Source organism: Nelumbo nucifera, chromosome 1, assembly GCF_055504915.1.
Source record: "Nelumbo nucifera cultivar China Antique chromosome 1, China Antique-T2T, whole genome shotgun sequence".
NCBI lineage: Eukaryota > Viridiplantae > Streptophyta > Magnoliopsida > Proteales > Nelumbonaceae > Nelumbo > Nelumbo nucifera.
Window position 1 is genome coordinate 144988254 of NC_142649.1, and position 25596 is coordinate 145013849.

Here is a 25596-nt window from a genome sequence, read left to right on the forward strand (position 1 = left end):
CCCGACGTACTAAAAGGGAATACTCCAAGACAAGTCTATCCCAGCTCGCGAGCGAGGATAACCAGCTCGCTCCGATACTCAAGCAAAGGAACTGCCCCAAAGGCAACCTCAAGAGGAATCACCTCGAGGTACCCCTAGGAGCTCGCTACAAGGTAGCTCGCAATAGGATAGTTCGATACAAGGCAACTCGCTACTAAGCGACACGATGTTTTCAGGAAGCTTCTAACTAACTAGACCGTACCCGTCAGATTGCACCACGTCTCCTGACTGACGGCGCAGTCCCTGCCAGCCCGACAAACTGCACCCACGTCTCTCGATAGATGGTGGCGTGTCTGTCCTTCTGAGACGTGTTCTCATCCGATTGGGTAGTACTTTGCAACGGTTACCTGCGCAGCCCTGACAGATAACGGCTGCAACAGAGGTCCAGTGGCAATTACGCCTGATTTGACAAGAACACTCATATTTAAGAGCCCCGTGGTCAAAGGGGAAAAGGGATCTTGAACATATCTGATCTTTATCTCGAGCTAATCTCGAATACTCAGTGATCTAGCGCGACCTACACTTTTAGCCTTCTTTGCACTCTTTAATGCTTTCTCCAACATTCTAACTTAAGCATCGGAGTATTCCTATCGGGCAAGTCCCCCGGAAATCCTTCATCGTCTTCTTCTCAAATATCGTCTGTCGCCGATCAGGAGCCAAGAGTGCCTGGATTACACAACATCAATAACTAAAACCAAAAATTTTGGTTCGGTTATTTTGGTTTTATTGAAAATCGGTTTCGGTTTTCATTTTAATATTTCGGTTTTAAAAAATTCGATTTTTAACGGAATAAACCGAATGCTCACCCCTATCTCCACTGGCTACCTGCACCCACTGCTCCTCCTGCATCCCTTGCAGCTCAAAATATTGGCGGACAAACAGAAGCCACCCATCGAGGTTGTTCCCTGAGAAACGAGGGATATCCACCTTTAATCGGCGTTGGTAGCTACCTTGCCCAATCCCTTGGGAGCCCTCATCTACAGGTGGTGTGTTGGCTGGGACCTGTCGACTGGATCCCTCCTGAGAAGAAAGTCGTTGCAGCTGAACAACAATTTCTTCTAGCCTCCGATCAATAGTGTCCAGCCGACGTTCAGTGTCCACCACCCTTTGTTCTAGTCCGTCCATTCCGTCGTCCAAAATCTGGCGCTCTGATTCCAGATTGATATCAAACTCTTCCCGACGGCGAGAAGAGTTCGGTTTGCGCCCCCGAGCTATGGTGAACGTTCACCGCTCAAGAGGAAGAAAGACAATTGAAAAAGGGAATATTTCTGTTCATGTTCATAATGAGGTGAGCCAGGCCTTTAATAGTGTCCGCTGACACTGGTCGTTACAACGGTCTCAGCTGTCATACAGCTCACACATACAATTATTTACTAAGGTATATTTTATTGTATATTAATATGATAGGATGCAACCCAATCGGTGATACTACTGCATGAACATCACGTGCTGCTTCAAGCATAAATCTCTGAATGTGGCTTGAATGTGGGCTGGCAGGTGTCCATATCAGATTCAGAGGCAGCAACCAAAGCTTTTGGGTCAACAGATCTATGCTGAGACAGAGAGCTTCATCCTCTATAAATGAAATACTAGACCTCTGCGAGCCTTTGGTTCAAGTTAAATAATATTGTAAACAGAACTTGTAATAAATAAGAAGCTAAGAACTTTATCGTGGACTCTGGTAGCGGTTAGATGAGACTCCAAGTTGGATGTCTTGAAAGTGGACTCTTCTTCTGCTTTGAGGTTTGAATAGAGCATAGAGGAGAAGCTGCAAACAAGCTCGGATCTGATGTACGCAGTGGAGCACTTCACAACAAATCAAGCATATGTTTGACGGCTGATCCCAGTCAGCTTCACAAGGTGCCATGGACTGCCGCTTTTGGAACCAAAGGTCAACAAGGCCTATAACAGTGTGAACTTCAATTTTTGCTCCGTAGGCAAAATAGGATGACTAAACTTACGCAAGGAATTTTTAACAATAATAGCTTCCAGCCATTCACTTCCTCTGCAACGAGGAACAGTACTGTGCTGTATGGAAGGGACTGGAGGCTAGAGGTTCGTGAACAAGTTGAGACCTCTTGTTTTGTATGAAAGCCAAACCAAATACAGCCTTATGGACAAAGATGAGGGGCATCAACCCAGAAATAATAATTACGTGTCATTAAACAGGCAACCAATTCTGTACTGGGAAAGAAAATGATGAAACAGAAAAATAAAATGATCGTGCTTTAAGTAATAATGGTGTTTATTCAAAACAACAGAGATCAATGATTCATTACATCCCATAGTAACCAGTAACTCGCCTACAACATAAATATATGTAAGGAGAGCAAAGGCCTCAGACCCCCCACCTCAACCTGACTCAAAAAGAACACAAGAAAAGACCCAACTAGGACTCTGAGCATACGAGGATCAAACCATCAAACGCAGTTATCCCATATACCTAATATCTCCCATGACATACCCACAACTACAAGCACTAATATATGTATTGAATAAAGCTCTCAGAAACCATGTATCTTGATCTGCTCCTTCTTCACAATGCCAGCCTTAACAAGGAAATTTGACACGTTCTTTCGTTGATCCCCTTGAAGTTGAATAACCTGTGCAGAACAACACCAAAACCATATTAATCACACATTTCCCCTTGGGTGTAGCATTTTACTTGAGCCAAGGAACAAGGATTCAAGCAGTAGCATTGTAATGGTATGACGTTGACGTATATTGTACCTTGCCCCCCAATTCCTCGTCTGGCACAACTGTACCATTGCAGCAAAATTCCTTTTTGAGGTCTTTAAGGATCTTCTCGTAGCTGAACGTTTTCTTCAGCCCTTGCACTGTTGTCAGGCTTTTCTTTCCATTTCTCTGCTGTATGCGGATGTGTACATACTCCTTCGCCCCAGGGGCTCCTGAGTCCTTAGCCTCAAAGAATGGATCTGCACCCACAACAATAGTCAGCACCCTAGATGGCCCAATGTATATAACAACATACTTCATTCATGCGCATGACACCAACTTGTTAATAGACCTCAAGTAACAATTAATCAGTCTCATAATTTAATAGCAATATTTCCTCGTTCAATGCCATTAATTTTTCAGAATTCAATGCATACTACAAGCAAACCAATCAATAAAAATGAGTACAACAAATAAAAGTAACCCTAGAGAAAGTTGTGGCTTAAGAAACGTACCAAAAGCAGAAGGAATCTGGATGTCTAATTCAACCATGTACTTTGACTGATGAAAGATTGATTAGTAGAAAGTAGTTGGTCACTGATATTACGCACAACACAAAGAAGCTGAGGAAGGACCAAGAGGGAATCCGTCAGCAAAAATAGAACAATAATAGAGGTAAAAATAAATCTATAGCTTAAAAAACTGAACAGCACATGTGGAGAAAACCATGGATGACATCTCGACAGAAGGAATGCATGGAAGAGTAAAAGATCAATATTCAATAGTAGTACTCTAATTGAGCAATTTCTATTTAGCGTGCACAGGCAAGGTTGGGAATTTAGTCGCAGAAGCATCAAATCTATTTCATCTAAATCCTTCTAAATCACAAAAGGAGAAAACAAGAAACAATTACTCGTAAACGCCCCAACTACCCCGACCTCCATATTGAAGAACAGAGCAAAGGAAAAAAACAAGAATAACTCCACCAAATTAAACAATCTTGCGTAAAGTCGGTCTGCTTTCACCTGATCAAATTCCACATATGGGAAGTAGGGATACACTTGAAAATAGTCTAATACTCTAATATAATCCCTTTTGCAAGAGAAAAAAATAATAATCACAAGAATCAACTAAACATACGAGTTCACAATTTAATAGAACAAAAAACCAATATAAAGAAAAGGTACAACAGTGCAACCAAATAGAACGAACGGAGGAATCATCATCATCACCATCATCAAATAAAAAGATCATCACAACAACAAAACAATAGAGTATAGAGACAATAAAATCCAAACCCATATATAGAAAAGATTAAAAAAACCAATCATCAGAACTTCGCAAACATAATCTTTACAAATGACAACAAGAGAAAAGGCAACCTAAGAACACTCTTAGAAAGATTTCTATCGATATAAATCATATGTTTTCGACAACAGAGATCAAACACATACGAGCCAACAAGTCAAAGCTCAAAGATAGAATTCAAAAACCTAAAAAGAATCAGAAATCCAATAACGGGACGAGACTGCGGAAGGAAGGAAGAGAATACGGAGATAGAAGTTCATACCTGATGCAGAAAACAGAAGGAGAACGCAAGGCAGCCAATGGAACGAATAATTTTCAGAGCTCTGAGTTGAGGCATATTTATAGCGTGTCCTCATGGCCAGACAATCTAACCCGCAGTTGAGTTAGAGTTGAGGCGGTTGGTACTTCGGTTAATTGGTTTCCTTGAGCCTGGTCGTAATGTTTGGACGGCTCTGATTGAGTAATCTACTCCAGTGGTTTCGCACGATGATTGACAATTAGTGTATTAGATTAAGATAATTAGTACGTAAGTTTCACGCACCTTCTATGGCTTTCATTCGAAGTAGAATTGTAGAACCGAAAATGGGACCCACTTTCGCGCAAAAGAAGACTGGAAGAATCTGGAGTCGTCTACTCGTAACCGTGAGGCCGTGACCGGCCGTTCGAGAATATGTACCCTAATTCAATTTCTCTCTTATCGGCATCCGAATTTTCTTAGGTCGCGTGCCGTGGTTCACAAATATTCGTAAAACCACCTAAGCAATAAGCAATGGGCCCATAACGATGGTCTCATGATTCTCATCCAATAATAATCTGACGAGTGACGATGCAATGAAATTCACGTCTCTCTGGACTCTGGCTCTAGTTTTGTTGGATAAATCCAACTCTTCCTGCTCACTTCAAATTCAGATGATCGGATCCAATCGGTGAACATGGGACCCAACAACTGCCAACAGTTACTGCAGGCTATGCTATGATCCGAGTCCACAGACTCCACACCGCACAGCAGTTGACAAAGCTCGCCATTGGAATCACATCCACAAACATTGAACAATCCTTTAAAAAAGCAAATCATCTGGAAAGATCAATAGGTTAAATGGTGAACGCTGTCAATAGGGTAAAAATAAATTCAGGAAGAGGAACTGGATTTGCTTGTCGTGACGCAAGATCATACTCTACTTGGATAAACATATAATGCATGAATGCCTTGACATGTGACATCACAAGCTAAGCAATTTATCAAACAGGTGGCCCGGGAGCCAACCACCGTTTAGAATTTAGACCATTATTGCTGAGAAGAAAAAGAAAGAGAATTATTTTTTCTTTGTTGGAAATCTTGGTTGAAATAAGCACTTGTGCTTAAAAAAAGTACCGTCTTTATTACACAAGATCGCAGTCTGCACACGAATTGAATATGGTAATAATTGAAATTCCTAAATTGTAATCCACTAGGAAGAGAAAGTTTTGGTGGGGCAAGAAATTCATGTGCTCTAATTCTCTGGCGAGCGGTTCAGGTCCATTTCAACTTGGTGAATTGTCCATTGCATACCTTCTAATTTCTGTTAAAATAATGAAATTAGCATATATATGTAAGCTGAGCAAGATAAACTGTCTGTGAGACTGAAGCTACCTTTACAATATCTTGGTATTGCTTCGCAATTGTATCGAAATGAGGATCAACACCCTGATACTCACGAAGGCGTGTAACCTGATGCAGGATAAAAGCATGTTCTTCAGATGATGAGAAACCAAAAATGTGCGACTGTGTTTGTGTGTGAGTGGTGCAAGTGTGGATGTGTGAATGCATAGATGCTTGTATACGCACACAGACAGGGAGACATGAGAAAAGAAGACTTGGCTTGGATATTTTGCGTCTCAGAAAGTTCAAGAATGGTAGAAAAGCAATGAATATTTTGGCTGTTGGTAACGCCAAGTCCACATGCCTGTTTACTGTAAGTTAAGAAACTGTATGACTTCTACCCTTTTTGAAGAATTCCTTAGATCTGCAGGACCAGATGTAAGGGAAAACCAAATATGCATACCCTTTTTGACAAAATTGCAAGTATTATTGTCACCTAAACTTTCAGTACCACTGAAGTCCGCCATCAACACCCTTCCCATACAACACTTCTAAAGACTTAGTAAAGCTAGCCAGAAAAATAAGATAGTTACCTAAATTGTTGTATTATCCATCTCCGTACACAGCTAAACATTTATGCAGCTAAATGAATCAAAAGAAGAAATTAGTAGAGGGTTTTCTAAACAGTAGACCAGGGAAGGACTGAACAGACCTGACATTTCGAGGGCAGCAGCCCAAGGTGAAACCAAAAGGAGATGCACGCATATCTGATACCTAGCATTCCTATTGTCAACTTGGAGCAAAATAGCCCCACCAACCTCACAAAAAGTGGAAAGTTTTTTCTTTCAAAACTTGAGCTCGAGCAACCTATAGGGTAGTGCATAAAACCAACTGAAGCTGTATATGGGGTTGATGTAGACAATGGCACATTAAAAGGTGGCTAGTTGAGAAGCCACCTTCAAGCAGATTACCTAAATTCGGCTCCTCTGTTCTTCCACATAAGGGTACTTCAAAAGGTTTCAAATGACTAAATAACAAACAAATAAAATTTCACATAACAAGTTAACAACAATCCTAACCCATCCCCAAGAAGCTCAAGTAATCTATCAACATAAACCTGCAGTCATATGCAACAATTTTCTACAAACATAAGAACACTACTAGTATGTGCAATAGCAACCAAAAAAAACCTTAGTCATCATTACCGCTTTATTGTATGCAATTGTAGCTTCTTTTGTAGCCTCTAGAAGATATTTCCTGCAAATAAGAGTCTAGCTGATCAAAGCCGTTCTCCAAACAAAGCATATCATATTGATAAGCAGACATCATTAAGTACCTAATCATATGGAGGGCTGGTGTTGAATCTTCGGTGTAAGTATTGCACAGGATAAGATGCTCCAGAGCCCTGAGGTTCTTCCAAATTAGAATCCATTAAAACCAGTTTATGCATATAATCAAATGCAAATTATAACAGATGAAAACAATATAGGATTTTGTCATTTTACTATTAGTATCAGATTTATATATGAACTTTCCATCAATAAAATGAAAACCACATGCAATATCCAAGTTCAGTGAGTTGCTGACTACACCAAAGAAACCAAAGAACATGAAAGGGGCATGGGCCAAGTAACAGAAACCAAAAAAAGAAAAATAAAAGTTCCAGAACATGAAACCATTTTCCTCCCACACAAAATTTATAATAATTCTTTTTTTTATCAATAACACCAGCTTCATTAAATTAAAAGAAAAGAGGGAATATGAATACAAAAGGGGACATAAAATATCTTAGCTCCCCAAAAACAGAAAACAAAGGGAGTGCAAAGAGAAAAGATTAAAAACTAGCCCAAAAAACAGACTCCCTATTCACTCCTTGCTTGGCCAACCCATCTGCAAATGAGTTGGCACTCCTCTTCACCCAGCTGTACTGATTCTCAATGTCCCTACCCAGCCATAAGAACTGTTTTTTTTCATTGTTAAAGTTCCACAAACCACTGTCCTCTGTCTTCAACCAACTAACCACCACCTTCGAATCACCTTCCAGGATCAAACGGCTGATATTTAATTCCTTTGCTCTTCGAATTCCTTCAAGCGCTGCAAGGATCTCAGCCCTAAGAAAGTCACCTTCTCCAATAGGGCCAGAGAAAAGCAATAACAATCCCTTCCTCATTCCTGAAGACTCCTCCAATCCCAGAGAGCCCTGGATTCCTTACACTGCTGCCATCAAAATTCAGCTTTATAAAGCCCGAGGGGGGAGGGGACCAAAACGGACAAAGAGTCCTCTTGCATCTAGCAATGGAAGCAATCTCTTTCCAGTTTCTTAGCAAGTCATCCACAGGAAAATCTGAAAACAACTCCAAAGATTTTAGCCAGTGGACAGCCCTTAAAAGGATTCGATCTAACAATTCTTCCAATGTTCTTTCCTTGTCGGAAAAAATGTGTGAGTTTCTTTCTTCCCACAATGACCAGCATACCGCTGCCCTAATACACCTCTACATAGTCTTCCCTCGCTTCCTAGGCCAACTGAAAAAAGGAGAAAACAAACCTTGGATACCAAGAACACCCAAAACGGGAGAAAACCCACTCCCAAATAGTTTTAGCAGCCTTACAAGAGACCATGAGGAGGTAGCCAGATTCCCCATCAGCTTTACAAAGAGCACATCTATTAGGAAGTAGACAATAGTTGGGTCTCTTTCTCTAAAGTAAGTCTAAAGTGTTGATTCTTTCTAGGAAAATTTCCCAACAGAAAAAACCAACCCGAGAAGGAACAGGCCGGCTCCAAATTTCCTTAACTGGAAAGGACAACCCAAAGGGGATAGGAGGCTGAGTTAAGGTTTCAAAGAATGAAGCACAAGAAAAGGTTCCAGAGCTAGAAGGGGTCCAAAATCTGGTGTCTTCCTTAGTAGGGTTTAGGAAGACAATCTCAAGGGAGGCTAGCAAAGTTACCAAGCTATCCATGTACGTATCCCTAATTGCCCTACGCAGGCCAAGGTTCCATCCAAAGCCAGAAGTGGACGTTGAAGGTACCAAGAAAGAAGATATGGGTTCATTTTTCAAGTCTGATAGAGCATACAAGGAAGGAAACTGGTCCTTTAGAGGAGAATCCCCGACCCAAAGTTGTTCCCAGAATTTTATTCGATTACCAGAGTTTAGACCATACCTGATCCAAGGGGAGAAAACTGGAAGCAGATTGTGAATGGATTTCCAAGGAAAAGTAGCTGAAGCCCTTGCCAAGATTCCAGGATCCCAGCCATTGTCTTCCAGCCCATGAATGCTAGCCGCAATCTTAGTCCACAATTTATCCCTTTCCAATGAAAACCTCCACAACCACTTCCCCAGTAGAGCCATATTCCTTTTCTTGAAATTACCAATCCCAAGACCTCCTAGTTTTTTACACCTAGTGACCACCTCCCAACTCACCCTATGATCTCTCTTCTCCTCTCCAAGCTCCCACAAAAAGTTCCTTATTAATTTTTCCAAAAGATTGGAAACCTTTAAGGGGATCTTAAACACTGACAGATAGTAGACAAGTAGGTTAGCTAGGGTAGACCTAATGAGAGTGACTCTCCCACCTAAAGAAAGATAATTTCTCTTCTAGGCCGCCAGGTAGGTTAGGTAAGTTCCTTGTTAATTTATAATAATTCTTTGAATGAACAATTTTCGGATCGATGCCATTTCCTGAGGTGCTGCATATACATACTGTTTTCTCATAAAGCATTTTCTCAGATTTTCTATTTGCTGTTGCTGCCACATAGGCGTTTTTCAATGCCACATCAGCACACCATTGCTAGCAACAGTAGAAAAATGGGAAACACTAAAAAAGGCGTTTTCTCAGACTACACCTTTCCCGATTTCAAAGGCATGGTCTGAGAAAACATTTTTTCAGAAAAACAGCCAACCAAACAGCAGGCGTTTTCTCAGAAAACAGATTTATGATATGGTGCTGATGTGGTGCCATTTTCTGAAAACGGTATCGATCCCAAGCACCTAGTCAAGTTATCAGATAATGAGTTATACAGATAAAGTTTTTTATTCAAAATTACAACAAAAGAATAATCTAAAGATGACATATTTTCACATAATACAGGTAGTACTTCACTCATTAAATTGTTGGAAGAAACTTCTGTCACTTAAATTATCAAAGGTATTCTCAAGTTTGCCAATGATATGAAATGGTAACGGTAAGAATGGTGCAACACAAACTCAAATTTAATCATAAGCTGGAGATTATGAGAACAAACCTCAATTTTGCATTCATTGCCTCACACCTTCTGCACAACCATGTTTTTCTTAATTCATCCTGTTCAATTGATGAAAATAATAATAATAGATTAAAATTCACAACATTTAAATGAAAGATTCTGTAAATAAAGAATACCCAGTAGCAGATAAGGACTAAAAACAAATTAGAGGTTTTTTACTCTTTCTGAGAAGAGGATTGAGGAGATAAATGAGTTTTAAAAAATAATTCAGAAGTGGAAAGGTCAAATATTTTCATCCTATTCAGTCAATGAAAATAATAATAGATCAAATTCACAACATTTAAGTAAAAGATTCTGTAAACAAAGAATACTCAGTTGCAGCAGATAAGGACTAAAAAAAATTAGAGGTTTTTTACTTCTATTTCTGTGAAGGGGGTTGAAGAGATAAATTAGTGTTTTAAAAATTGATTCATAAGTGGAAAGCTCACATATTGATGTTGGTGTTGCAGCTTCAAATCCTTGACAAACTTAATAAGCGCTGTGAGTATCTGCTCCAGGACCTAATATGGATATATTTGCAGGTCATATACTCAAAATCTCCTATACATCATCAGTAACAACAAATGCCAATAGCAAACCAATGCATATATATATATATATATATATATAAGAGAGAGAGAGAGAGAGAGAAAAAGTTGATGTACATTATAATATTCTGCAAACTTCCTATCTGCTGAATAGAGATCTTCTCTCAAAGCTGTCTCTTCACTTTCAATTTCCTCAATAAGTAACTTTACTCTGAAATCATGAAGATGTGGAAATTTAAATCATGAGCTTGTAGGATAATAGATTCTTGTCAAAAGTTAAAAGAGACAAAATAATATTAAAAAAAATCTAAGATAATATGACAAGCCAAATCTTTCATAATTTACTATATAGCTGTACATACCCCACAAAAATATTACACGCCAGGTAACAGCCAACCAGGCATTGAAAAGAAACAACTCTACATTCAAATAAATGTAAGAAAGATTCTTTGAGACTTGCAACTTTCCAAAGGGCATCAATAGGAGAAGAAAAGGTTTCCATGAAATGGATTTCCAACACATAAACTCAAATCACTTAAAAGGCTTTTACATTGGTTCCTTCCACAACGCACATTAAGGCTCCATTCACCTCTTTCCTATAAACCACTCCGGTTGCCATCCAGGTCTCCCAGTATGTTTTCTATCAATAAAGCATAAAAGAGACTGGGAAAAGAAAACAACATTGATAAAACAACACGATTCCAAACCTGGTTGGTTTGTGCTCATACTTCCTCACTTTATGGAGGAAGTATTGACATAAAAACTAGTTTAATTTTGGAAAATTAAAATCTAAGTTTTTTATCAAAAAGTGCATATAAAAATAGGTTTAATTAAATGCATTTATAGAATTACTCAACACAACTCAGCCTTCATCCCAAATTTGGGGTTGGCTCGTTTATGGCATTGTGGTAGTATTAGAATTTAGTAGTAAATACGATCAGGCTTGATGATAAGATATTGCTAAAGCATAGATTTTAATCCAGTGATAAAATAATTAATTTCCTAGTTTTTTATTTTATTTGTTTATTTATTTTTCTGTGATTTCTAAAGAATCAGGCTTACTGAAATCAAAACCCTAGGCTAGCGTTCTAGTGGTTTGAAAATCTTAAAAAAAAAATCTATTCTTTCTATAACGTTCTTTAAAGATGGACATGTTTTGAAGTTAAAGGAAAACAATGTTACTCTGAAATCTTTTAGCTTATTTTTACTGCCTTTATGGCAAAACAAGCACTAGCATAAAAGTGAAATTCTTTTCGTAAATTGTTTCCTTATTTTTAGTTAGTAGTCTTTATGGCACAATTGTTTTCAGTAGTTCCTATCAGTGACTATTGACACCACACCAATTTTGTGTTACTCTGATTATTGGAGGTTGAGCCAGATTAACTCAGCCCAACCCTCTTTCACAACATGACACTCAATAAGCAGACATGGTCACAAATCACCAAGTTGAAATGAGTCGCTATTAATTTTGAGAACAGTCACATAGACCTTGAACGCTCAAAACTTAAGATTTCAGAGTTTGGATATGAAATATTTAGAGGAAAACAGGGAATGATAAATATATGAGTTAACTACAGAAACCTGTTTGGTTTCTGAAGTTCTGTGTAAATAACCATGATTTATAGTGAAGTTGGAAGGATAAAGGAGAAGGCCTGTTATTGTACAAATTAAAAACGAAATAAGTTATACATCACTGCTAAGGAAAACACTATATGTTTTTAATTCCACTAAGAGACATCCTACCAGGAAGGATTAAAGTTGGGCACATGACAAAGAAATATAGATCAAGCCAGAGAAAACATTATAAAGCCAAATATATACTGCTCATAGTTGTCAAGGCACCATCTAGGCAACAAGGTGCTCCTATGGGGCAATTGGCCTGAACGCCATGATTTATATCAAAAAAGTGCCTTTTTAGGCAACTAGGCACCTGACTAGGAAATAATAAGGTAGATGCCTTTTTTGTAATATTATTACAATGGCTGCAACTTATTAGCACATGTTTTCATACATCCTATTGTATATTATAGGCACTTTTTCATCAATAACAAATAAAGTTTTTATTGATTGTGGAGAAAAAAAAAATGATATACAAGTACGAAGTATGTCCAGCACCCCCTCTTGATTTAGGCTATCTCCCTGATGCCTACCAACTATATTCCTTCCTTCTCAACATATTTCAATCTTATTCCTAGGTGAACCTTCCCCAAAACAGATGATCTCTTTATACTCCTTATCCAGATCCAGCCAGATCATCAATTAGGCTATTCATTAATCTTTGAATCGAAGTGAACAGAACACCTCCCTTAAGTGTCTTGTCAAATGCCTCGCATCATATAATATACATGTTAGTTATCCTTTGTTTTAGGGTTTTATTATTAAAAGATAAAAAAACAAGGGCTTTGAGAAGAAAAAAAGAGACAAAAGGAGAATGATAAAAGAGTATTGCTATTTTTCAATTTAAATGCATGCTAATGGGTATATAAAACTAGGGAACTAACCTAGCATTTAGTTGATATACTCAATCACAATGAGTGGGAAAAAGTCAGGGAAAAGGAATTAATAGATGCACCTATCTGGAAGAGCACTTGATATTTGACTACCAAATGATGAGTCTGCAATAGCAAAATAGCAGTATTATCAGTCAATAGATATGCTTCTATGACTATATGTCATCATAAATATATTGATGATCATATGTTTTACACACCATTATCATTGATTACAAAGGCCTCAGCTAACTTATTGCATTTAGCTTTTAAGCGAGCCTCAATCTCATGGGCAAGTGACATTTGATATTCTGACTGTTCCTACAATAAAAATAGTCTCAGAAACATCACCAAAATAGTTCACTGTTAATCTACAAGCTCAATTCTGTTTAAATTCAAAAGGTATGGGTTTAATGGGAAACCACATGCTTAACTTTAACAATGGACAATGTAATCAACAAACCTTAAAGATGCAGAGTTGTTGGTGTGAAAATTTTAATAAATTCTCATGCAACATAATTCACTCAATCAAGTGATTGAGTTTTTATTATTTTGGGTAAGGCCCATTCAGGGAATCATACGGATTGTTCCCCTTAATTACATCTCCACAAGAAAGTAGAGATCACCTTTTGATTCTAACTTGGAAAAATGAATGCATAAAACAAAAGAAAAGAACAATAGGGTACTTAAAAAGAACTTTTCATTTGTGTTTCTTTTACATCAAGTGTACAAGAATGAGAAGAAAGAAAAAGAAGATACAATTGAGAAACTATACAACAATACATTTCTCTCTTTTCCTTTTGATACAAAGAAAATTTCCTTCTCACTCCTTTCTTCACAATAAGTTGTAGTCAATCAGATGAAATTCTAACTGTAGACAGCCTTAATCCTTGGATTTTTGCATACAAAAAGGGAAACGTAGTCAATCGAACTGAATATTTGATTGTAGACTGTTTTTATCCCTTTGTTCTTCATTTTCATTTGAAGGGAACCATAATCAACCCTTGAGAATTAGACTGTAGATGGTTCAATCCCTAACTTTGTCTTGAAAGAGGGACCATAATCAACCAAGTAGAGGCCTGGTTGTAGACGGTTTATTTCCCTCTATTTTCTTTCTCAAAAGTGAAAATAAAAGAGAGAGAAAGAATGATACATTGCAGAAGACATATATAGGAAGTATTCACAGAGAGGACTTTCCTTTTTCTACCTGTATTAGTGAGACTTTTCCTTCCTTGCCTTACCTTGAGCACTTCTCTTTTCTTCTCTCTTTATCTTAGCTATTCTTTAGAATCTCTTGAGAGATTTTTCTCCGAAGAGTGTGTCAGTGCATCTAGCTTCCCCTTAAGGAGCTTAAATAGGGAGTGGGGTAGTTATGTAACTACCTCCTCCTCCTATGTGAAGGACACCTGTCCCTCCCACTTAAAGAGAGGGAACTCCCATACATGATACTTTTTTATAGTTTTGATGATTTGGCTAGCAAACTAACCAACCCACTTATTTGGGTTATTAAATTATTAAATATTATTTGGATTAAAAAAAAGTGCCTTCAACAAGAGTACATATCTAGGAATTTCATAAGAATTCTTTAAGCACCAAATGGCCGATGCATTATCACACATTGAACTAACAGGAGTTAAAAGTAAATAAGATATCATAAAACATAACATACCAAGGTAACTGTGGTTTGTTGAAGTTGTGTTTGCCATAAGTAAACAGGAGTTACCCCAAGAAAACAATTTGGAACTCCACCAACTCCAGGTTCTGCTGCATCGGTAGAACTCAAGGAAAGCGCATTATTTGCCATACCTGCTATGCTATTAGTCAGACTGACTGTATAATTTGCTGAATTTGAGCTTGAATTGATTGTGATGCTAGTACTTGTACTATCCAGAGAGCTCCTTGACATTACACTACGTTTCTCAATTTCTTCCTCATGAATTTCATCATCCTTTGAAAGAAGAGGAAATCTCAATTTTTGAGCTGCTTCTGCTACAACAAGTCGGTGCTCTAGAGACTCATAAACCTGAAATTACCTAAAAGATAAAACGATAAGACAAGTTTGTGTAAAATACATTTGTCTCTCATTTCATGATCCCCAGACTTACAACACTTATTTCCACAACATTTTTCTCTTTTTCTTTTGGTGGCTTGGGGGCAGGTCAGCAGTCAATCATTATAATGTTAAGACTGTATCCGAAACAAGGTGTCTAGTATAAAACCCCACAATTTACCAATATATTTTAATGATTTTCTTACAAATCATTGAATACATAGATGTTACTTGGTTATTCTTTAGTTTATGCATAAACTAACTGGGGCACCAATGCTAAAGCATGATTGGTAATCTAGCAGGCACCTTTTTTTATTCCTGTGAGGGCAGCCATTACATATAGCAGGCACCTTTTTTGGGAATTCAAAATATAACCATTGCAGGTGATTCAGCAAATACTATAAAATGGTTAAGAGACAACGAGGGGAGACCTTGGAGATTAAGTCACTATTTAGAAGAGGCCAGGGACTCTTTGGAATGCCTAAATGTAAAGTTAGTTTGGATTCCTAGGGAATACAACCAGACAACAGATGGCTTAGCTAAATGTGGTGCGTTCTTAGAGCAACTATATAGCAATTAGCGACAAACTTCCTCCTTTGTAATTTGTAGGGGTTCTCCCCTTGCTTTGTACATCTTCTCATGTATCTCTTTTTTTATTAATGAATCTTGGTTAACTTTTTTCAAAAAAAAAAAAAATCTAGCAGGCACCTTTTTATTTGGCCACTAAATATGGTATTAGTGGATACACCTTACATTTTAATAATGCCACTGTTCCCATATTGTAAGTTTTTTAGTATAATACTGGAAATATGCCTTTGCTGTCTAATATAAATTATCAGGAATAATCTTTCATCAACTAATATGGAACAGGCAGTTCAAAAACAGAATTCACTAAAAATATGCTAAAAGCGCCTCACATTTTCTGATTTGGTATCATGCTTCCACCAACTCATTTCCATCTTTCAAAAGTTTGATAGTAAGGAAAACACAAGAATTCCTGCAGTGCATTAGAATAATTTATCCAATTTGTTAGGCTCAAATAAATGATAGAAAACGATAGAAACCTACATTTTTATTTGTTTATGTATTCACTTGTTTGACCTAGAAACCTTTTACAACACTTGTGGAAAATGTATTCGTTGTCTTCAGGAGAAACCCTTACAATACCAATTACCTTTTTTTCTATTTATAAATATATTTCTGTCAAGTGAAGCATTTGCAATATGGATAAGTAAATAGAACATAACAGTAAAAGTACTTCAAAGAATAACATTGACATTCATCTTCAAAAGGTATCTTCGTTTTCAAATGAAGAATCTTAGCCACGTAATAAAACTTCAAACACAAATTAGCACCGAACATTAACAAGAGAAAAGGAGCATGTAATGAACGTGAAACTAACGCATTGGCTTCTGTCATTAATAAAATTTTCCATTAATCTCAATCCTGTTCAATTAAAATCTTGAAATGTATGAACCAACTTTTGCCATTATCTTCTTAAAAAATATTAATAAAAATGAGATGAAACCTGAGGCGAGATCTTCAAGTCAAATTCGGGGTAGAGACCATGAACATCACTGATTCCTCCAAGGCTCGCCACGGAAACAGCCTTCTGATACTCTTCCACCATTCCAATCGCTTCACAGTAGATTGCCTACATAAGCACACCCACTCAAATTACCAGGAATGAAGGATCAAAAAAGGTAGCAATTGAATTCCAAATGCTCAGCGTTATCGATATTTAAAAAAAAAAAAAAAAAAGAAAAGAAAAGAAAGAAAAACGAAATAGACGATAATAGCAAGTTTTCCTACCATGGCTTCCAAGTAGTGCAATCTCTCTCTTAACATTTCTTCTCTAGCCTACATTGGCAATCAAAGACGAGCAAAAGAGAAATCACGGATGCGAATTGCGAACGAACGAGAAGCGACAGAAGAATTTTGTTTAGGAAAAAGGAAAAAAAAAATACAAGTTTAAGACTTAAGAGGAGAAGGACGTTACGTACAAGTTGGAGATCGTAATAGGCGGATTTAGAGGTCATGGATCCATCAGGAGCTAGACAATGTCGTTCCAACTGTTCGATCAGCTGAGTCACGTCTGCAGCGAGTCCCTCCGTCTGTAATCCCTTCGCCATCTTTATTCGCGCCTCTCGGCACTCGGCTCCCACAAAACTGACCTCCCAAAATCCTTGAATAAGTATTAACTGATGATTTGATTCGGCTTCTTCGTGGGAAAATACTGCTCGCATGAAGTGAGAGAACGAGGTCCTACGTTGTTACACGTAGATAATAATAATAATAATAATAGTAATACTAACCAAGGTTTATCAATTCGTAGGCCAATCTATAGTAAGGACAGCCTTATCAATACGTAGGCCAATCTATACTATTTTATTTAAAAAGTAGGAATAAGTGTAAGAATATTTTTAGAATTTTGTATTGACAAAATTTATCTCTCTATATTAAAATTCATTGATAAAAAAAATGAGAATGGGTAATTAGTTATTGATATTAAATGAGTTGAAAAGAGTTAATTTTAAGATATTTAATGTATTCAATTATCTCTCATTAAATCTAATATTTAAGATATTAATTTGCATTCACCTCTATTGAATCATATATTTAAGCCTTATTTGTTTCTTCTCATCATTAAATTCTATAATTAAATACATACATAATGAATTAACAATTTTAATAACATAAAAACTTATATTTTTAAAATCTACCTAGAAAAAATAGTATTTTTATCTAGGCAGTGGTAAGAAATTAAACCATTTGGATCAAGTGGGCCAATCCATTTACCACAATTAAACAATAAAATGAAAAATATATTAAAATGAAAAAAATATAGAAATTAAAAAATGGAAATGTTTTTAACATCATATATTTGACATATTAAACAATAATAGGTATTGGTGATGCGCAATCTGCTCGCTCCCTCGTGTCTTATGACTGGGCTCGAACAAATGTTCTGATCTGGCAATGCCAAGCTATTCTATTGAGTTGGTCTCTATATGTCTGAGCTGAGTCGAGCTGTAAAGAAGACAAAGGTAAGAGTGCTTGGGTATTGTTTACCCGGGGGAACACTTCGATGCTTAAGCCAGTAAGGGAATTATGTGAAGAATATATGAGAGAGCTTTAGTTCTCAAGTGTGCATACTTGTTAGGGTGGTTTTGGGACCTTTTTATAGCTATTTGAGGTTCAAATGTCATCAGGCAACTTCTCTGAGTCTTCTGCGGAGCTGTTTCCGCAGTTTGAGGCATGCTAGACCATTAGTTGCTAGATTTGCGCGGTAGTTACAGGTCACCCATGGGTCTTGTGGCGTACGATTCGGCGAGGTGTTCCTACAGTCGTGGTAACGATGCTCATGTGGGCGTGGTGTGCCGAACAGTTTTGGATGAGCTTGTGTTGTCGGTGGGCCGAGCTCGCCCCAGCTCGGTCGTACACCTGCTGTTGGTTGTCACACGTTAACTTGTCAACCTGTCTTGCTGACGTATACGTTGTGCTGCCAACAGTGCCCACATGTCGGTAATTGCGCGGGGTGACCAAAATGCCCCTCATCAATTGCCCACCACTCTCGAGCCGTTATATAGCAGGCAAAGAGAGTAGGACCTTCTAGGGCATTTTGGATCTGCTCACTCTTGTTGGTGGTTCAGTTCACCTCTACTAGCGCTTCAGTTCACTTGGTTCAGGCTTGGTCCAAACCGCTTCTTCTAGAATGTTTCGAAGCTAGGGCATGGTTTCACGCGCGCGGGGTCGCGAGCATTTTTTGAATTCAAACATGCATTTTTTTAATTCAAAGGTGCGTGTGCGTTGTTCAAATTTTCAAGTTGGCGCGTCAGGCTGTCCTGTACCTACGCCATCGAATTCTTAACAGTGCGCCCCTGCCAGTTGTGGTTTTCATCTAGGTCGTTGATTTCTTCTTCTGCGAGCTATAAATATGGGGCCCCTTGACAAGGTCCCCACTCAGACACTGTTTTTGGATTCTTCTGGAGAAAGGATAGTGGTTTACGAGTTGATTTATAGTGTCGGTCAGCTAAGGCAAGCTCTTTTTTTCATTGGCAAGCTTGAATTTCTTCTATTGTCGTTGTCGTTTTTGGTTCCCTACGTCTTTCTGTGAGTATTTTTGCTCCTTTTTTGCCATGTATCATAGTTATACTGAAGATAGGCCATTCAGCGGTAGGCTAGATGATGAAGCTAGTCCTTCCGATGAGGGTGCATATGGAGCCTACTTCGATGGTGTCCTCATAGGCAAGAGAGAAGAGGTGGAGGCAGTAGTGAGTATGTTTGGACCATCCGAGATGTCCGAGGAGGAGATAGTTGAGGTATGTCAGAGATACAAAATCCTTAATGAGTATCGTTGGATTGCACCTGCTGTTGGCCATTTCCCTTGGGACCATGGCCGGGAGGGGTTGTATGTCTATGAGGAGGCATTGGACAAGCTTGTGTTGTCGGCGGGCCGAGCTCGCCCCAGCTCGGTCGTACACCTGTTGTTGGTTGTCATGCGTTAACTTGTCGAGCTGTCTTGCTGACATGGACGATGTTGGCAACACATCGTCCACATGTCGGTAATTGCACGGTGTGACCAAAATGCCCCTCATCAGGTATGATAAACAATGTTTTAAAAACCGACTCGGAGGCCAACCCGCTTTTGCCTTCGGGTCACAGGTCACCAATCAACTATCAAGATCAAATGAGTTAAACTGCTCTACGCCAACACTATATGTGTGTGTGTGTAAAAATACATATTTTATCAATAAATAGAATAATTATGTTTTACATATATTACATATAATATATGTATTATGTTACATTTATTTATGTTTTTCTAATTCCATTTTAAATTTTTTATTTATAAAAAAATATTAAAATTTGCAATTTAGGGACAAAAAAGGGTTTTATTCACAAAAATAGCAATGCAAGGTGCATAATGCCCTTGGGACATATAGATCTTAAAAAAATACTCAAAATAAAAAAGATAACCCCAACCGGACATTGGAGTGCAAAGTTACGACTTCCAAAACTTTGCACATAATTAATTATGTAACCTGTGACTTGGTTACTAGGTCGAACAGGTCAATGGTTGAACCGCCCAAGTTAGACGATTTTTAACCAAAGGGGGGGGGTTCAAGAGAACCAAACCCAGAATCAAGGCCGAGTGATGATTCGAATGGTTCAACTGGGCATGTCAACAACAAGTTAAAAACATTGATTATAAATAAGAAATGTTTTTATTAATGAGGGAAATGAAATGTAAAATTTAAAACCAATTGGAAGTAAACTATTTTCCTATTATCTCTCACTAAATCTCATATCTAAGGTATATTCTCTTATTAAATCCTATATTTAAGATATATTTTTCTCATCATTAAATTTTACCAATTAAATCCACTATTAATTTTAATAATATAAAAATAAATATTTTGAAAAATAATTTGAAAACAAAACCATTTTCTTCCCTCTCAGTGGTGGGTAAGCAATTCAACCATTTGGGGTCAAATCCGTTAATAAATAATACCATAGTTAAATAATAAAAAATTAAAATAAATAAAATATACAATACAAAAAAATAAAAAGAACTAGGCATTAATATTGTATATTCATTATATTGAACAAAAATAAGTATGAAATGTAAGAAGTACTTTTGTAAATGATGAAAATGGGATGCCAAAATTAAGATCAACTTAGAAATGAAATGATGTCATAGTCAAATAATAAAATTTTTAAAAATAAAAAATACAAAGAATCACAAAAATAAATATTATACATAAGATATAATTTTATCAATAATGGAAATGTAATACAAAATTTAATATCAACCTAGAAATCAAACTATTTTTCTTTTTGGGTCCTGGGTTAGTGGTTTGGGTCAAATGGATTAATCGATGATATAATAGTTAAATAATAAATATTTAAAAATAATAAAAAAGTACAAGTAATCAAAAGAATATATAAAAATTATATTTTAATTATGCCAAACAAAAATTAAGTGTGATAAGTAAAAATTATGTATATTATGTAGATGAAATATATAATTTAAAACTTATCCAAAAGAAAAGCTATTTTCTTATTTAAATGGTGGGTCAATGATCTAACTTTTCAAAGTAATTCATGATGTCATAATTAAATAATAAATATTTAAAAAAGATAGAACACAAAAGATAAAAAAAGTACATAATTTTGTCAAAGACATTTTGGAACATTTCTAATGTTATATAATCATCATATTAAATAAAAATAATTGTTAAAATAAAAAATATTTTTATTTAAGACAGAAATGGAATACAAAATTTAGTAATAGTAGTAGTAGTTGTTGTTGTTGTTGTAATAATAATAATAATAATAATAACAACAACAACAACAACAACAACAACAATAACAACAATAATAATAACAATAACAATAATAATAATAATAATAATAATAATAATAATAATAATTGTTATCCATACGTGCAACGTACGTGCTTAATTACTAGTGTAAAGAAAAGGGTAAAAAATGTTTTAAGCATTTAATAAGAATTATTTTTTAAAACATAGTATAAGAGCGCACTTATATTTAAGTAAATATTGATCATATGGTTTTTTATTTTTCATATGCTAAGTCAGTTATGTTAAAGCTCGGCGGAATTAACCAAGAGAAACATTAGATGGAATGAACAAACTTTAATTGGACTTCTATCTTCTTTTCCCTTTTGTTGATGCTCGGATTAGCTGAGATCAACACTGTCAATACGCTCTTAAGCAGAGGTGCCCGAGGCCCGAGGTGTTTGAGGTGGCCGAGGGCGAGTAGATTTATCCTACAAGGTGAGAGAATACGTCAGAGGCCCTGGGTTAACACTCAAGGCGGAGACTCCGACAGTCAAGTTAGTACTATGTACGAGGTAGCTGAGGCCTGAGGTACGAGGACTTAGATGAGGCTACAAAGGAGGATAAGAGATCTCAAGGAGAGCTCGAGAATCTTAAGTTCTGGGATCCTTTACCTTGGGGGTAGGTACCTTCTATTTATACTTGAGGCCAACGGGTCATGGCAGAGCTCAACCGGTCGAGATGGAGTCCGTACGCAGGGAGTGCGACTATCTAAGGCCGCCAAGTGACTTCGTGCGATTGGTTCCGCGAGGCCCGCCGAGCTCGGCTCTGCTTGTGCCCTGAGATGCGCTGATAGGCATGTGTAGGCCCACCATTGGGCAAGCATAATGCGCCTACATCATTTGGCCCCCACTCCCAAAGCCGTGGTGTAGGCCCAGGCTTCGACCGAAGGGAGTGCGTTGGTAGTGCTGGGAGGTGCCGTTGGGTCTCATGACGAGGTGTCCTGAGATGGCATCGCCTTGGCTTCACTTCCTTCTCTCGGGGTGATGCGGAGGCTCCTTCTGTTTGGAAGCTTCAGCCTCGAATTTGAGGCCGTTGTTGTAGGAGGACAAGGAGGAGGCCTTACCCCCCTGCCTTGTACTGGTGTGGAAGCGAGCTTGTGGACCTGACACTGAAGATGTTTTGAGCCCTATTTGTGCCTAGGGCGCATGCTACCGAGGGTGTTATGCATTATTTCCAACCTCGGCGAGGCCGACCTATAGACAACCCTTCATCCGTCCACAACTAGAAGAGCAAGTTTTTCTTTGTCTCCTGTCCCGAGGGTTGGTTGTTTAAGTCGGGTTGGGGGGAGATGTATCTGGCGGTCAAGAAGTCGAAGCCTTTACTTCGAGACGATGAAGCCGACGCGATAACCCACCTTCTTGTGTTGGGGATGCTCCGGGCCAAGCCCCTAGTGGAGGCCAAGCTTCCTTTGGTGTTTGTAGGGCTCAGCCCCGCCCCCCTCGGTAGGAGAAATCTTGTTGTCGGCTTTTTGACACGTTAGCCTTCACTTTATTTGGAGGTACTAACTCTCTTGTTTTTTCTTACAGAGATGCCACTGGACGCCAAGAGGATGTTACTGGAGATCGCCTTAGCGAAGAAGACGTCAGTCGAGTGGCCTTCAGGAGGGCAGGTGCCAAGGTCTGGCAAGAAGACGCCTACACACACAGAGAGGGTGCTCACGCCTACCAAGGGGACACCTCGGCCATAGGTTCTTGCGAGTGGAGGCAGAGACCGAGGGAAGAGGCCCACGAAGGGGAGTCGGCCGAAGGAGACTAGTAGGAAGAGGCCACCTGAGGCACCACAAGCACCTCCTATCAAGAAGTTGGCACACAAGGACCGCCCTATTGAGGGCGGTGAGCGGAGGAAAGAGGCTTTTGTTGCTTCAAGGGGGCCTACAGCAAAGGGGCCCATGATTGGGCCGTTGTCCGCCCCTCCTTCCTCAGACCCAGTCGAGGAGGGGAGCCTTTCGCGGGTGTTCTAGCCCAAATGGATTGCCCGCGAGGGCGACTTTATCGACACCAAGTGGGTCGGTAGAGCCTTAGTGAAGGGGATGATCCCCTAGGGGGATCACATCGACATGATGCACGTTGACCTCCTCGACTAGGGGCTGGATTTTCTGGTCAAGGTAAGCTTCGACTAACTTTTGATTTGTTCATCCACTTGCTTTTTCTTGTTGTACTAATGAACTGTTTGTTGCAGGTCTGCCGACACTACATTGGCCTGGGAGACCGGGTCGACATCCTTCTCGACCGCGTAGGTTGGGCCGAGGAGAAGAATGAGTAGCTCGCGATGTGGGTTGCTTCGGTGGAGAGCAACCGAGACGAGGCCCTCAAGTCTCTGGGGGAGGAGAAGCAGCTCTGACAGACATTGGAGAACGATTTAAAGGCAGAGCAGGCTCGTGTTGCTAGGCTTTAGGAGCACTTGAAGAAGACAGACCTGGAGCGAGCTCGCCTTGATGGGGTCGCATTAGGGGCCTATAAGCGGGCCGTGGAGGCCGAGGCTTGGGTGGCGAAGGCTGAGGTGAGAGCGATGGAAACCAAGGCCAACTTCCGAAATGCGTCTAGAGTACCTGAAATGCTTGGTCGACTATGCGACCGAAGCCTACCTGGAGGGCATTAAGGATACTAAGAAGACGTTAGTGAAGCTGGTGTTGGACTTCCTGGTGGACGAGCTGAGGGTGCTCCTCGACTTCCTTCCTTCTGAGGTTGACGCTGCCACCGAGGTCCCTGTTGAGGACTTCGTTGCCCCTCCAGCCGAGGATGGCATGTAGGTTGCTTTCTGCTTTCTTTTTTTACTTGTAAATATTTTTTGTAAAGGGGTTCGGCCTCCCTGTTCAAGGCTGAAGCACTTTTGTAACTGTTGAGCATTGAATACTTAATGAAACATCTTTTGCATACCCCGTGCCTTAGTGTATCTCTTTCCCCTTTTTTTACCAAGGGGCTTATGCCCCCCCCCCCCTTTCAAGAGGTCGCAAGTAGCAAAATTTGCTTCTCGAAGTGGCTTGTTACTTGGTCGCTCACTTTAGGAAGTTAGAGGGCGTTGGTCGAGGCCGAGCAGGTAGGAGCCCCTATCCTCATCGAAGGGTGGGGGGGTTGCCATCAGCTCTCTTGTCTTTGATCCTTCGAGGATCATTTGGGCGAGGCCAAGGTGAACTGCCGAGGTGATCGGGGTTGCTTCCCCTCTGGCTTATCTCACTAAGTGTAGGGGAGTCGAGGTGCCTGTTAGCCTCCGAGGTGTTCGGGGCGAAGGGCTGAGGTGGCCTAACGCTGTCGAGGCACTCGGGGTGTAGGGCCGAGGTGCTTGAGGAGAAGGGCCAGGGTGGCCTGATGTCGTCGAGGTGCTCAGGGTGAAGGGCCAAGGTGGCTTGATGCCGCCGAGGTGCTCGGGGCAAAGAAAAATATTGGCCGACCTGGCTGATTTATATGAAGTTGCCCTGGGGATGGTCCTTCGGGCGACCAACATTACAGAGGCACGGTTGACTGAGGACGCTATCTTTCTTGTTTGACGAGGTACTTTAGTGTTTGTTCGTTATGGTCCAAGGATGCTGGCCGGTGCTTGTAGCCGAGGCCCCTGTTCATCCCTACCTTAATTGCGAAGGCTAGGCGGACGTCTAGTTCATGAAGAATCGTATCCCGGTCACAGTCCAGTCCGAGTGTGGGACCTCGGGGGAGGCTATACGCGTCGGCCACTTCAGAACTTTTACACCAAAAGATTGATCCGATGTGAGAAACTTTGCACTATTATTCACTATTCAACCAATATGAGTTACATTCATTGGTAGTACATCCGAAGATTCTCCAAGTTCCATGTTCAAGGGATGGGTCTTCCATCTAAGTGCTCAAGCTAAAAGGTGTTGGGGCCGACGACTTGCCTAACTTTGTAGGGACATTCCCAATTGGGGCTGAGCTTACCTATGCTGGGCTCGGGCATCATGATTTTTCTAAGGATGAGGTCTCCTTCTTGGTAGTGTCTTATGGGGCTCGGCCGAGGGGTCGATTGAAGGTGCACTCTGTCATGAAGTCTGCCAAGGCCAGGGCTTTGATTGCGGACCGCAACTAGTACTGGAGGTTGAACTCAGATAGCTCAACAGCCCACTTAGTCAGTCATCCCGAGTCTCAGGCTTAGTTAGGACGGCTTTGAGAGGTTGGTTAGTTAGGACCGTAATTGTGTGGGCTAGGAAATACAGTCTGAGCTTCCTAGCTGAGACCACCAAGGCGAAGGCTAACTTCTCCACTTCGGGATATCGGGTCTCGACATCGCAGAGGACCTTGTTGACGTAGTATATCGGTCTCTGCACTCTGTCCTCTCTAATTAGTACC

General features: G+C 39.4%; 2 protein-coding genes across 2 annotated transcripts; both read right to left on the bottom strand.

The window, feature by feature from the left end:
• Window positions 1-2239: 2239 nt before the first annotated feature.
• Window positions 2240-4424, bottom strand: LOC104610932 (protein translation factor SUI1 homolog). The gene is made up of 4 exons (XM_010277793.3): window positions 4286-4424; window positions 3231-3338; window positions 2770-2975; window positions 2240-2642 (listed from the first exon to the last, which is right to left on the bottom strand). Exons 2-4 carry the CDS (start codon window positions 3265-3267, stop codon window positions 2544-2546), a joined length of 342 nt encoding a protein of 113 aa, XP_010276095.1. The 5' UTR covers window positions 3268-3338; window positions 4286-4424; the 3' UTR covers window positions 2240-2543.
• Window positions 4425-5369: 945 nt separating this feature from the next.
• Window positions 5370-17167, bottom strand: LOC104610933 (AUGMIN subunit 4). Its single transcript, XM_010277794.2, has 13 exons — window positions 16934-17167; window positions 16743-16790; window positions 16459-16584; window positions 14550-14903; window positions 13102-13201; window positions 12964-13006; window positions 10509-10602; window positions 10293-10364; window positions 9844-9902; window positions 6939-7007; window positions 6808-6859; window positions 5654-5731; window positions 5370-5582 (listed from the first exon to the last, which is right to left on the bottom strand). The coding sequence occupies exons 1-13, from the start codon at window positions 17060-17062 to the stop codon at window positions 5514-5516; spliced, it is 1293 nt and encodes a 430-aa protein (XP_010276096.1). The 5' UTR covers window positions 17063-17167; the 3' UTR covers window positions 5370-5513.
• Window positions 17168-25596: the final 8429 nt, after the last annotated feature.